The 13,345-nt window shown below is 43.8% G+C and overlaps 1 protein-coding gene across 1 annotated transcript in view; it reads right to left on the bottom strand.

The window, feature by feature from the left end:
* LOC132392975 (indian hedgehog protein-like) overlaps positions 1 to 9,331 on the bottom strand; it is a 66,330-nt gene extending 56,999 nt beyond the window's left edge. Inside the window, exon 1 of the mRNA XM_059967618.1 lies at positions 7,924 to 9,331. Coding sequence (XP_059823601.1) covers positions 7,924 to 8,226 — 303 coding nt within the window. The 5' untranslated portion in view covers positions 8,227 to 9,331. The remainder of the gene's footprint in view (positions 1 to 7,923) is intronic.
* Positions 9,332 to 13,345: the final 4,014 nt, after the last annotated feature.

Below are 13,345 nucleotides of genomic sequence, written 5' to 3'. Positions count from 1 at the left end.
GTGAAGTTTATGGGGCATTGAATGATTAGACAGTAACACAGTCTGTGTCTGAACTGTTGAGAAATTGACTGCTGCATTTCCAACAGCACCTTTTATATTGAATTCCACCCTTTGTTACTTCATCAGAGCCTTTGAGGTTTTCAACATTCAAGATTCAAGATTGTTTAATGTCATTTCCAGAACACAGGTGTAAAGGAGAACAAAATAATTGTTACTCTGCAACACAAAAAAACACAATAAGATGAAGAACACAATAATAAAAAAACACAATAAACATAAGTACATAAGATAGCTTATATACATAAACACAAAGTACACTGCAGATGCTGTGGTCAAATCAACACATACAAACAAGCTGGAGGAACTCAGCAGGTCAGGCAGCATCCATTGAAATGAGCAGTCAACGTTTCAGGCCGTGACCCTTCGTCAGGACATTAGATTGATTTATGACCACAAAGTGACACCAGGCACAGGAGTGTCTGTACGTAAAGTGACTGAGAGGAAATGATAAAGTAGAGGTGGTTGGGGATGAGGGGTTGGTTAGTGGGGTGACAGTGTTGATCAGCCTTATTGCTTGAGGAAAGTAACTGCTTCTGAGTCTGGTGATCCTGGTGGGGATGCTATGTAGCCTCCTCCCAGGAGGGAGTGGGACAAATAGTTCACGAGCAGGGTAGGGAGGATCCTTCATGATGTTACTGACCCTTTACCGGCACTGTTCTGTAGATACATCCAAAAAATAAATTAGCTGGCACGTTCAAAGATGGAAGTGACACGTGCGTGTTTATAGCACCCTTTACCCTTTACATGTCAGCCAGTGAAGTGGAGACTGTTGTGGCTGCATGGATCCCAACCCACTTACCACAAGCTCTGATAAATAACAATGAAAAAATGACCAGCAGGCCAAGCAAGGATAAACATTGAGTCAGCAGACGGGAGGTCATCATCACCGCCTGTGAAGACTGTGGAGTCCAAGAAGCTGGTCATGCATGTTGGTAGAAGGAATAAAGGCACAGACTATTTTCTAACCAGCGGGCAAATTCAGGAATCAGAGGAGCAAAGGGGATTGGGAGTCCTTGTGCAGTATTCACCGAAGATAACTTGCAAGTTGAGTCAGTGGTAAGGAAGCCAAATGCAATTTTAGTACTTATTTCAAGAATATAAAAGCAAGGATGTAATGCTGAAGCATTATAAGACATTGGTCAGACCATACTTGGTGTATTGTGAGTAGTTTAGTGCTCCTTATATCGGAAAGGGTGCACCGGCATTGGAAAAGGTCCAGAGGAGGTTTACGAGAATGATCCCAGGAATGAAAGGGTTAAGGTATGGGGAGCTGGACCTGTACATGTTGGAGTTTAGAAGAATGAGCGGTGGAGGGATCACATTGAAAGAGATTGAATATTGAAAGGCCTAGAGAGAGTGGACATGGAAAGAATGTTTACTCTAGTGGTGGAGTCTAAGATCAGAGGGCACAGCCTCAGAATGCAAGGACGTTTCTTTAGACCAATGATGAGGAGGAATATCTTTAGCCAGAGGATGATGAATTTGTGGAATTAATTTCCACAGGTGGATATGGAGGCCAAATCATTGGGTATAGCTAGAGCAGAGGTTGATAGGTTCTTAATTAGTAAGGGTGAAAAAAGGTATGGAGGCAAGGCAGGAGAATGGGGTTGAGAGGGGTAATAAATCAATTATGATCAAATAGCAGATTAGACTTTGAGGCCAAATGACCTAATTCTGCTCCTGTCTTATGGTCTTAAGTTCTAACTTTGCTACAGTTAAGATTCCGTTATGCTTGGAAGATTACCGAGGAGTGTTCAAGAACTAAAGTACGTATGTTTAAGGGGAGGGGTATATTTCAAAGTTCAAAGTAAATTTATTATCAAAGTATGTATATGTCACCATATACAACACTGAGATTTGTTTGTGTCTGGGCATTCATAGTAAATACAAAGTAGCACAATAAAACCAAAGGAAAACCACACACAACAAGATGAACAATCAATGTGCAATAGACGACAAACTGTGCATATACAAAAAGAAAACAATAATAGCGATAAATAAGTAATAAGTATCGAGAACAAGAGAGCAGCTGGATCCTGAGGAACAACTTTTTCACCCAGAGAGTGGCCAGTTTATGCAATGAGATGCCGGAGGAAGTAGTTGAGGCAGGTATAGTAACAGACTTTAAAAGGTACATGGACAGGTTCACAGATCGGATTTGTTTAGAGTGATAGAGGTGAAACACAGGCAAATGGGACCGGCTTAGTCTGGAATCGTGGTCAGCATGCACCAGTTAGTCTGAAGGGCCTGTTTAGTTTATAACATTTTATCTAAAAAAACAGCACTCTAACAAAGGAGTGCTCCTTCCGTACGGCAGTGAATCAGAATCAGGTTTATTCTCTCTGATGCACATTTGTATCACACGTTATTTTGTGGCAGACTCAATCAGCCAAATGACTTAATTCTGCTCCTCTGACTTATCATGTTATGGCAAGTCATATAAGTTATTATAGATTATTGTTTTATCTTATTCTAGCTCAATGCACTGTGTAATGATTTGATCTGTATAAATAGCATGCAGGACAAGGTTTACACTATATCTTGGTACATGTAACAATAATAAACTAATATCAATACCAGTAGTGCAAAGATGAAATACCAGGTTGTGTTCATGGGTAATGGGCCCTCAGCCTAGACATGTCATCAATTCACTTGAATAGGAATGGATCTACAGCCTGCAGAGTTGGGATCAAGTTCGCTACTTAATTAGTATGTCATATCTATACTCATTCTATAGATGTACAGTAGAGAGCATCGTAACATGCTGTGTCACTGCATGGAACGTAAACTGGTCTGCAGTGGACAGGAAGGCTCTACAACGAGTAGTCAAAACTGACCAGTGCATCACTGACACCAGCCTGCCCACCAGCAAGGACCTAGATACAGACAGGTGCTGGAAAAGGGCCAGTAAAACCATGAAGGATCTTACCCACCCTGTTCATGGACTGATTGTCCCACTCCCATCAGGGAGGAGGCTATGTAGTGTCCATGCCAGGACCATCAGACTGACCAAACCATTAGCAGTGAGGCTGATCAAAACATCCACCCACTAACCCATCCTTCCACACAACCCCCCACCATTTCTACGTTAACAATTCCTGTCAATCACCTTATGTATGGACACTCTTGTGCCTAGTGTCACTTTATGGAGAGCCATCAATCTATGTACTTAAGTTAAATTATGTATTTATATTTATTGTGTTTTTAATTATTACTGTCGCCTATACTTTATTGTGTGATTTTTGTGCTACGTCAGATCTGGAGTGACAATTATTTCATTCTCCTTTACACGTGTACCGGAAATGGCATTAAACAATCTTGTATGTCTGTATATGGGTAACTATCAGTAGGATAAGTAAATGAATAGGAAAGATTTATTGAACATAGAGCACTACAGCACAGTACTGACCATATTCTAAGATCAGTCTAACCCTCCCTGCCACGTAGCCCTTCATTTTTCAATCATCTATGTGCCCGACTAAGAGTTTCTTAAATGTCCCTAACGTACCTGCCTCCAGCATGGCCCCTGGCAGGGTGTTCCATGCACATACAACACTCTGTGTGATAAACATTCCTACTTAGAGGGATGTGGGCTAAACATGGGCAAGTGTTTCAAATACCTATATGTCAATCCTGCCGCAAGAAAAAGAACCTCATTTTGGTAATAAGTTTACTTGTCCCTTTGAAAGGGAACTGGTCTGGTAGACATGGATAACTGGGCCTGAAGAGCCTGTTTCCATGCTGTTTTACTCCATTTGACAGGCAGCAAGTTGGAGTCATTGTCAGGATGAAACTTTTAGTGCTCCACCAGGTTTTCTTGGTGTACGTGTGTTTGAGGAAGGCTGTATTTCTCCCACTGTGAGGACAAACATTACAACTACTGATATTAATTAGTCACTCAGTGGCCACTTTATTAGGTACACCTGTACACCTGCTCCTTACTGTTAATACCAAATCAGCAAATCATGTGGCAGCAAATCAATGCATAAAAGCATGCAGACTTGGTCAGGAGGTTCATTTGTTCTTCAGACCAAACATCAGAATGGGGAAGAGGTGTGGTCTCCCTGATGTTGACTGTGGAGTTGTCTCAGAATCTGCGCATCCTGTTAATGAGAGAGGGCAGAGGAGAATGGCCAGACTGCTACGAACTGACAGGAGGGCGACTAACTCAAATAACCATGTGTTACAGAAGAGCATCTCTGAAAGCACTACACATTGAACCTTGAAGTGGATGGGCTACAGCAGCAGAAGACCACGGGCATTCACTCAGTGGCCACTTTATTAGGTACCTACTGTGCACTTACACATATTCCTAATTATAACTTCCTCCTCTAGCGAGGGACTTAAGTTGCACCTATAGGATATTTGCAAGGAGTGCTGCCACAAGAAAGCAGCATCCATCATCAAGGACCCCAACCTTCCAGACCATGCTCTCCTCTCTCTGCTGCATCAGGAAGGAAATACTGGAACCTACACCTCGGGAAAATATCTCTGGCTGTCAAATCTTCACTTATTTATTTATTGTAACTTATAGTCATTTTTTATGTATCCCACTGTACTGCTGCCACCATACAACAAATTTCACGATATGCTGTATGTCAGTGATAATAAACCTGTTTCTAATTCAGAATAAGACACAAAATGCTGGAGGAACTCAGCAGGTCAGGCAGCATCAGCCTTGGCCCAAAACACTGACTGTTCATTCCTCTCCATAGACGCTGCCTGGCCTGTTGAGTTCCTCCAGTATCTTGTGTGCGTTGTTCTGGATTTCTAGCACCTGCAGAATCTCTTGTGCTTAGCGAGGAATTTTCAAAAAGTGATATCCATTAAGAATTCCCATTGCCCAAGGCGTGTCCTCTTCTTCATCAAGGAGGAGGTACAGGAGTCTGAAGACACACACTCAACAACTTCTTCCCTTCCACCATTAGATTTCTGAATACATTATAAACCCTAAGTACTCTACCTCACTGTTTTGCTCTCTTTTTGTATTACTTAGTTAATTTAATATAATTCTTATTGCAATTTATAGTTTTATTACAACAAAACAACAAATTTCATGACATGTGCTAGTAATATTAAACCTGATTTTATTTCTACCATAAGACAGATTCATATGCCTCTTCCTTCACAGTTACAAAAAAAAACTCTTATACAGTGGAGTATGTGGCATGGGGGCATTGGTGATAGGCAAACATTTAGTTGTCCATCTTTAAATACCCTTCAGATTCCACTGTACCCAAACTGGCCACCTTGTCAGAGCTGCTACATTGCATCAGCTTGACAGCAACACTCACACCTCAGGAATGATTTGAAAAACACTTGTGCGTGGCCTTTGGGTGAGCCGGAGGATGCAGAGCTTTATAACAAAGAACACTATAGTACATTCTACAGTATGTAGTATATAATAGAGCTGGTATTCAGAAGTGTAACTATAATCTTGAACTAACTGAGCAATATTCTCAAGTGAAATTTGAGCCAATAATGATTTTCCGTGAAGGACAATCTTTTTCTGGGCACAGGCTGTGCACAAAACCTTTATAAAGAAACAAACAGACACACTTACTGTACACAGGGACACACAGATGCAGACACAAATGTAAGACCATACGTCCATATGATGTAGAAGTACAGTGGGATTGGGCCATTTGGCCCATCAAGTCTGTTCTGCCATTCCATCATGGCTGGTTTATTATTCCTCTCACAACTTTCCTGTCTTCTCCCCATAGTTTTTCAGGGTCTTAATACATACATATATATACATGGACACATACAAATACATATATGCATATGCTCATAGGCATATATGCATATCCACATGCACACAGATACACATTCACACAAACATATAGATACTATATTGACTATCACACGTTCATGCATGCACACATTCAAGGACATACATAGACACACATATAAATTAAAGACACAGTCTCTCAGACGCACTCACATAAATAGACAAACAGAGGCACACATTCAGGCACATGCGCACATGCACACAAATTGAAAAATATACACACAAACACATACTCAAGCACACATACATACATACACACACACACACCTGCAATCAGACACAACACTAACAGAGAAATTTACATAAACACACTTAACTAAACATATCCGTGAAAGTATGTTCACATCCACACCAATGCACGAACCCTTGCCTACACAAACACGTTCAGACATAAACACACCTATAGACACACATCTACGGTTAGATTATCTACACAATCCGATTCGCACGCACGCACACACGTGGAACAGCAACACACATAGTTGACGCTCGGCTTAATTTCTGATTACATTTAAATAAATAGTGAACCCTATCTTTCTCCCGGCGCTTTCTGCAGGAGCGGCAAAGCAGGGGGACTGTCACCCCGACTCCGCTGCCTAATAGACAAAATCCTACTTTAACCGACTAACCCTGAACTCGCGGCCGATTCTCTCTTGACAACAGATTCAGGTTCAGTGTTACAAAGGTTATTGTCAGTTTATCACACTAACTGGAAATAGACCCTGCCCTTAAAAACAGCGCACAGACCCGTCGTTTCCGCTTCATTACAGGGAAAATAAAAAAAAGGACAGCGCCGTTTTTGTTTTGGAATAACCTAACGCTCGCTTAAACAAATATCCTGTGATATAAATAACATATTTTCTTTTAAAAAAATACACACTGCACTGGAGTGGAAATATTGGATAATTGGAATCATTTTGTTGGTCTAAAAGAAATTGTTTGAGTTTAATACATACATGAATGATATTTCTTTCTTCCCCTGAAAGCTATGGAAACTCTAGTGTTGTTGGAGAGCCCCCACTGCCACCACCTTCTCTCTCTCTCTCTCTCTCTCTCTCTCTCTCTCTCTCTCTCTCTCTCTCTCTCTCTCTCTCTCTCTCTCTCTCTCACACACACACACACACACACACACTTACTCTCTCCCTCTCTCTCCCGCTCTCTCTCTTTCTCCCTCCCTCCCTCTCTCTCTCTCTCTCTCACTCAGACACACACTCACTCACTCTCTCTCTTTCTCCCTCCCTCCCTCTCTCTCTCACTCACTCTCTAACTGATCAGGAAGGGTTCAGAGAGGATTGTCGGGGCAAAGGGCATTCAGTGTTTGCAAGGGACTGGGTAAACACGGGGCGCCCAAGACTGCTCCCGGGAATTGATTAGCGTTCTAATGCGTTTGGTAATAATAATAATAATAATAATAATAATAATAATAATAATAATAATAATAATAATAATAATAATTATTATTATTATTATTATTATTATTAAAGCAAAATAAGCTCGCTGTCCGGGGAAGAGGGGAATTCGCAGCCGCACTTAGTAACAAGTGGATCAGAGATAGTTTGAGAGGCGGGTTACGAGGAAGTGAAGGGTAGTGGAGAGGTACAGGGAGCAGTTGGACCGTTCTCTCTCTCTCTCTCTCTCTCTCTCTCTCTCTCTCTCTCTCTCTCTCTCTCTCTCTCTCTCTCTCTCTCTCTCTCTCTCTGCTGGTCTACTGCAAGGTTGGTGAACCTTGTATACAGAGGCTTGGGGAATTTTTTTTGAAAAGGTTCAACCTGCCTTGGCCAAGGGTTTGACACAGTGCCGGGCACCTGCCCAAGACTCCCTCTCAAAACTCTGTTGATTTTACACTTTAAGGCATGTTTACGGGACTGGCAAAGGATTCAGTAGCGAGAAGAGAAGAACATTTTTTTTGTTTTTTGCTGCGATTCGCGACGTGAATGCGGAGGTAACTCTCACAGAGGGATTTGGATGAGAGAGGCTGCGGGGATTTTTTTTTGGGTAGTGCCCGGGTTTGACACGGGCAGGCTGGGCTGAGTGACCGCTATCAGATGTCCCCCACATTAGTCTCCTACCTGTGTCATGAGCCTGTCCGCGCCGGATTTCTCCTCGTCTTTGAAGATGATGTCGGGGTTGTAGTTCGGAATCAGGTCCTTGAAGCGGGACGCGTTCCTGTTTATCTTACTCTCCGACTTGCCGCTGGCTCCCAGGGTTTTTTCGGCCACGTTGGGGATGAACTGTTTGTAGGCGAGCGGCGTCAGCTTTCGGTTGTGTCTCCGCCGGCTGCCGTAACCTCTCCCCGGGCCGCAGCCCAGGGCGCCGGGGCAGAGGAGAGGAACCCAAGCCGACAACAGCAGCAGTACCGTCCACGGTCTCATCGCCAGAGTCCCCAGTCTACTGGCGGGTCAGGGCAGTACTGAAAGCCTCCCCCGGCACACTTCTTCACCCTCACCCTTTCCAGCCTACACCCCCTCACGCAGGGGGTATATGCTATCAACCCACACAAACACACACCCCTCCCTCCTTTCCCCACCCTCCCACCCCTAACCCTCTCCAAGAGTGGCGATCAGCCTAGGCGCCCGGTTGCAACCAAGACCCCCATCCAGGGCGCACGCCGGTTCTCCACTCCGCGTCCCTGGGAGCGCACCGACCCAACCCAGCGTTCACTGCTCCGGCCGCCACCGACCTCTCTCCGGACGGTGCATGGGAAGTCCCGTGAGGGAGGGGGTGTAAGGGTGATCCCGCTGCGAAGCGATGCCAAAGACCGTGAGAGAGAACTAGACCGAGGGAGGAGAAATAATTAAGAATATAATTGTAAATATATGAGATAAAGGGAAGGGGTAAGAGGAAGCCGGCGGGGAGATGTATTGGTAGTGGGAGAGAAACGGGATAGAAAGAGCGGCAATGAGGTGCTAAAGTGAAGGGTGCAGGGAGGATCGGGGAATTGAGAGATGGAGAAAGTCGGCAGGGGAGAGAACGTCAGGGATAGAGGGAGTGTGTCAGGAACCGCGGAGAACGGCAGATCAGGCAACGAAAGAGAGAGAGGGAGCGTGTGTGAGTGAGAGAACGGGGCACCTAGAAGTCTGTGCGATCCACTGATAGGGGAGAAACCAGAGTCCGCGTTGACCCGGCAAGCAGGCGGAGAGAATTTCTCAGGTGATAAAGTGACGGGAAAGCGTCCGAGGCAGGAAAGTCAAAAGAAGGTGCTTCAGAAGGCGACGGGGCAGCTGCGGACGGTGCCGGAGCCGCTGAGCCGGCAGATCCTGGCAAGAAATCGGACCGAGCAGCAAAGACCTGGAGCCTCTTTGAACAGTGCGGCGCCGAAGTGTAACTGGCTGAGATTGCCTCCGCCGAGACCGCACCCTCCCTGTAACCGCGCTCCTGACCACTAATTCAGTGCCCCTGCCCTGGTACATAAACACACATACACACACACACGCCGAGGGCAGGGCTGACACATACATATACCCCCTCCCTCCCATTTAAAGCCACCCCCTCCCCACACATCTATATCCCTCTCCTGGAACCGAGGTGAGCGCCGCAGGTAAACTTGCCAATCCCTCACTTCGACTCGAACCATCCCTGGTATATGTGTGTGTGTGTCTGTGTGTGTTTTCACACCAGAGCCGTCTTTCCATCCCAGGGCATAGGACTGTTCCACGCCCAGCCCTCAGCGCAAACATCACTTTTCCGAAGCGCTGCGTCCAATCCCGGAATCGTTTCACACAGCGCTGAAGACCGTCCCGTCCGCTCTAGACCCCGTTGGCTGCTCCCTCCGTGTACAGACAGTACCTGAAGACAGTCCCGGAGACCGTCGCCTGCGATCGCGCTGAAAGGTGCTACGGTTGCTGGGAACCGCGGAGTCCGGCGCGATGCTGCTCGTCACTGCTCATTCGGACATTCTCTGGTACTGGGCGGTGAGAGAAGATTCCCGCAGTCTGCAGAATGGCCAGTACAGGGGTGTCAGACCCTAACCAGTCAGCCTGCAGACTAACCCGTACTGGAGAATTAGATTCAGTTAGTCTGTATTCTGATCAGTACCGGAGTGTCACTGACCAGCATTGGGTTTTCGGGCGCTGACCAGTCAGTGTGACACTGGCCATAAGGTGACAGACAGCGCCCCGATCCTGAAACCTCTGCCTCAAAATGGTCAGCGTTGCAGTGACTGGGCAGTCTCTGACATCCCCGTACTGGTCAGTCATACAGTACTGCCACCGAGTGTCCACCGTCTGATCACAGACACTGTACCTTGACCTGGAGTTCTGCCATTTAGCTCTGTGCTTCCAGACAACAATCTTGAGATTAGGGTTGCCCCAGATGGGGAGATCTCTCAAGCAAAGGGGTTACAGATTCTAACTCTATATAATCTGTCTTTCAATTCAAAGCTGTTTGATTAGTTTATTTTCAACACTACCATACTATTTTGCTGAGGTGTTATACTGGGAAATCCAAACTTCAGCCTATCTAAACTTTAGCCTCACACCTTTAGTGTGAGGATTTTGCATTATGAGGCGCAAATAGCACAATAAACAAAGCTTTCAATGTAGGATGTAATTGATTCAAGATAGTTTAATGTTATACAAGCGTAAAGGAGAACAAAATAACTTACTTCGGGTCGATTGCAGTACAAAAAACACAAACAATATAATAAAGAAAATAATAAAAAGCACAATAAATATAAATATGTAAGTTAGCTTATATTCATAGATTGATTGTATGTTCATTAAGTGACACTAGACACAGGGGTGTTTGTATGTAAGATGACTGACAGGAAATGACAAGGTAGTGCTGATGGGGAGTGTTAGTGGGTGGAGCTGTTGATCAGCCTCACTGCTTGGGGACAGTATCTGCTTTTGAGTCTGGTGGCCCTGGAATGGATGCTACATAGCCTCCTCCCTGATGGGAGTTGGAGAAACAGTCCATCAGCAGGGTGGGTGGGATCCTTTGTGATGTAACTAGACCTTTTCTGGCACCTTTCTGAACATATGTCCTTACACTTGAGTTGAGTATGATGTTCTCCTAAGGGGTTGTCTATTGGTGTGAACTCAAGTGACTGGAGAGGCTGATCCAGGATCCACATAACCAGGGATGTTAGGGTAGGTTCCCTTAATGGAGAATACCTGCACATGACTTTATTTGTCCTTGTTTGACACGGCAGCCACCACTCAGTCCTTGACACCTTACTAATCATGAAACTATCAATCTCTGCTTTAAATATACTCAATGACTTGGCTTCCTCAGCCATCTGTGCCAATAAATTCCATAGATTCACCACCCTCCGGCTAAAGAAATTCACCCTCATCTCTGTCCTAAAGGGATGTCCTGTTCTAGACTCCCCTACTATAGGAAACATCCTCTGCATGTCCACCCGATCTAGACCTTTCAATAATCTATAGGTTTCAATGAGATCCCCCCTCATTCTTCTAAGTAGCGAGTAAAGGCCCAGAGCCAACAAACACTCCTCATACATTAAGCCTTTCATTCCTGGGATCATTCTCCTGAATCTCCTCTGGACCTTTTCCAAAACCAGCACATCCTTTCTTAGATAAGGGGTCCAAAGCTGCTCGCAGTTACTCCAAATGCATTCTGACCAATGACTTATAAATCCTTAGTGTGTACAGTCAGTTGTGAGCAAATAATAATCCAATACACTTTTCTTCATTACGCTTTGAAACTAGGATCTGTACTGTCAGCACCCAAGTAGAATAAGCTTTTATATAGATTAAAGATCTCTCTGAGTTATTAGGTGTTGAGACATCACTTTAAACAGGAATTAAAATTAAAAAAATATTTTGGACAAACTGTACAGATCAGGGAACATTTATGAGAGGGACACAATGTTAACATTTCAGCCCCATAAAATTTTAACTTATAGACCTCAAACTTGACTGACAGCATTTTCCTGATTTTGATACAGATGTTTTCAACATCTGTAGTATTTCTTAAAAGTAATAAATCAAAATAGTGCTTACAAAGGCACTAATTAAAATTAAAATTAAAAGGCATGAACTTACTCCCAGTGGAATATTGGAAAATAAATCAGTCATGATGGAATGGCAGAACAGGCTCAATGAAACAAATAGCCTAATTCTATGTCTTATAATCTTATAGTTTTAATACAGCATCTCACAGCACAGAGAGATCTTCAGTCTATCCTGTCCTGGGGCTTTGAATGAATCTCCAAAAACTACAACTTAGATTCAGAGACTCAGAATCGTGTTTATTATCACTAACATAAGTTGTAAAACTTGTTGTTTTGTGGCAGCACTACAGTGCAACACATAAAATATATCATAAAATTGATATATATATATACATACACATACATAGAGAGAGAGAGAGAGCAAAAATAGTGAGGCAGTGTTCACTGGGTTTATTGTCCATTCAGAAATCTAATGGTGGAGGGGAAGAAGCTGCTCCTAAAATATTGAGTGTGTGCCTTTAGGCTCCTGTACCTCCTCTCTGATGGTAGAGGGCACGTCCCAAGTGCTGAGGATCTTTAATGACTGATGCTACCTTTTTGCAGCATCATCTTTTGAAACTGTCCTTGATGCTGGAGAGGCTAGTGTTGATGATGGAGTTGGCAGAGTTAACTCTCTCCTTTATCCAATTCCCTTGATTCTCTGTTTTCTCTATATTCTATATTATATATATATATCTATATTATATATATTGAATATCTGCATTCTCTATATTCAATAACTTTGATTCCATACAACCTTAAAGTTCATTGTTATTCCAATGGACTTCACTGAGTGTTAATTTTATTTTTATTTGGAGATACAACACTGTAACAGGCCCTTCAGCCCAATGAGCATATGCAGGAATTGCTCCCATGTGACCAATTAACCTACTAACCGATACATAGTAAGCTAACAACTTACTGACCCTAACCTGTCAAAACAGCCAGAAGAAATCAACGTGGACGTGAGCAGAATGCACGAACCTCACAATCATTATGGCCTTGCCCCTTATTGTCTGCAATGCACTTTCTCTGTAGTTGTTACACTTTTGGGGTATTTAAGAGCCTCTTGGACAGGCGCATGGATGAAAGAAAAATGGAGGGTTATGGGGTAGTATGGGTTTAGTACTTTTTTTTGAGGATTATATGGGTCGGCACAACATGGAGGGCTGAAGGGCCTGTACTGTGTTGTAGTGTTCTGTGGTTCTATGGTTTATTCTGCATTCTGTTTTTGTTTACCTTGTGCAACCTCAATGCACTGTGTAATGAATTGATTTGTATGAACAGTATTAAGACACGAGTTTCACATACCTTAATGCAGATAATAACCATACACCAATTTAACCAGAAAGTGCTGGAGGAGCCGTAGATGCTGCCTCACCTGCCAAGTTCCTCCAGCACTTGTGTCGCTCAAGATGTACATCTACAGAATGTACATCTCATGTATTTGTAAAAAAATTTACCAACTTGCCAGCTCAGAGCTCAGAGCACTGGGGAGATGCTAGAGTTTGTGGGACTGGTCCCTTGTTTTGTCT

The sequence above is a fragment of the Hypanus sabinus genome, chromosome 4, assembly GCF_030144855.1.
Source record: "Hypanus sabinus isolate sHypSab1 chromosome 4, sHypSab1.hap1, whole genome shotgun sequence".
Taxonomy (NCBI): domain Eukaryota; kingdom Metazoa; phylum Chordata; class Chondrichthyes; order Myliobatiformes; family Dasyatidae; genus Hypanus; species Hypanus sabinus.
Note: the sequence above shows the minus strand (reverse complement) of the source record. Positions and strands in the feature narration are given on the sequence as shown.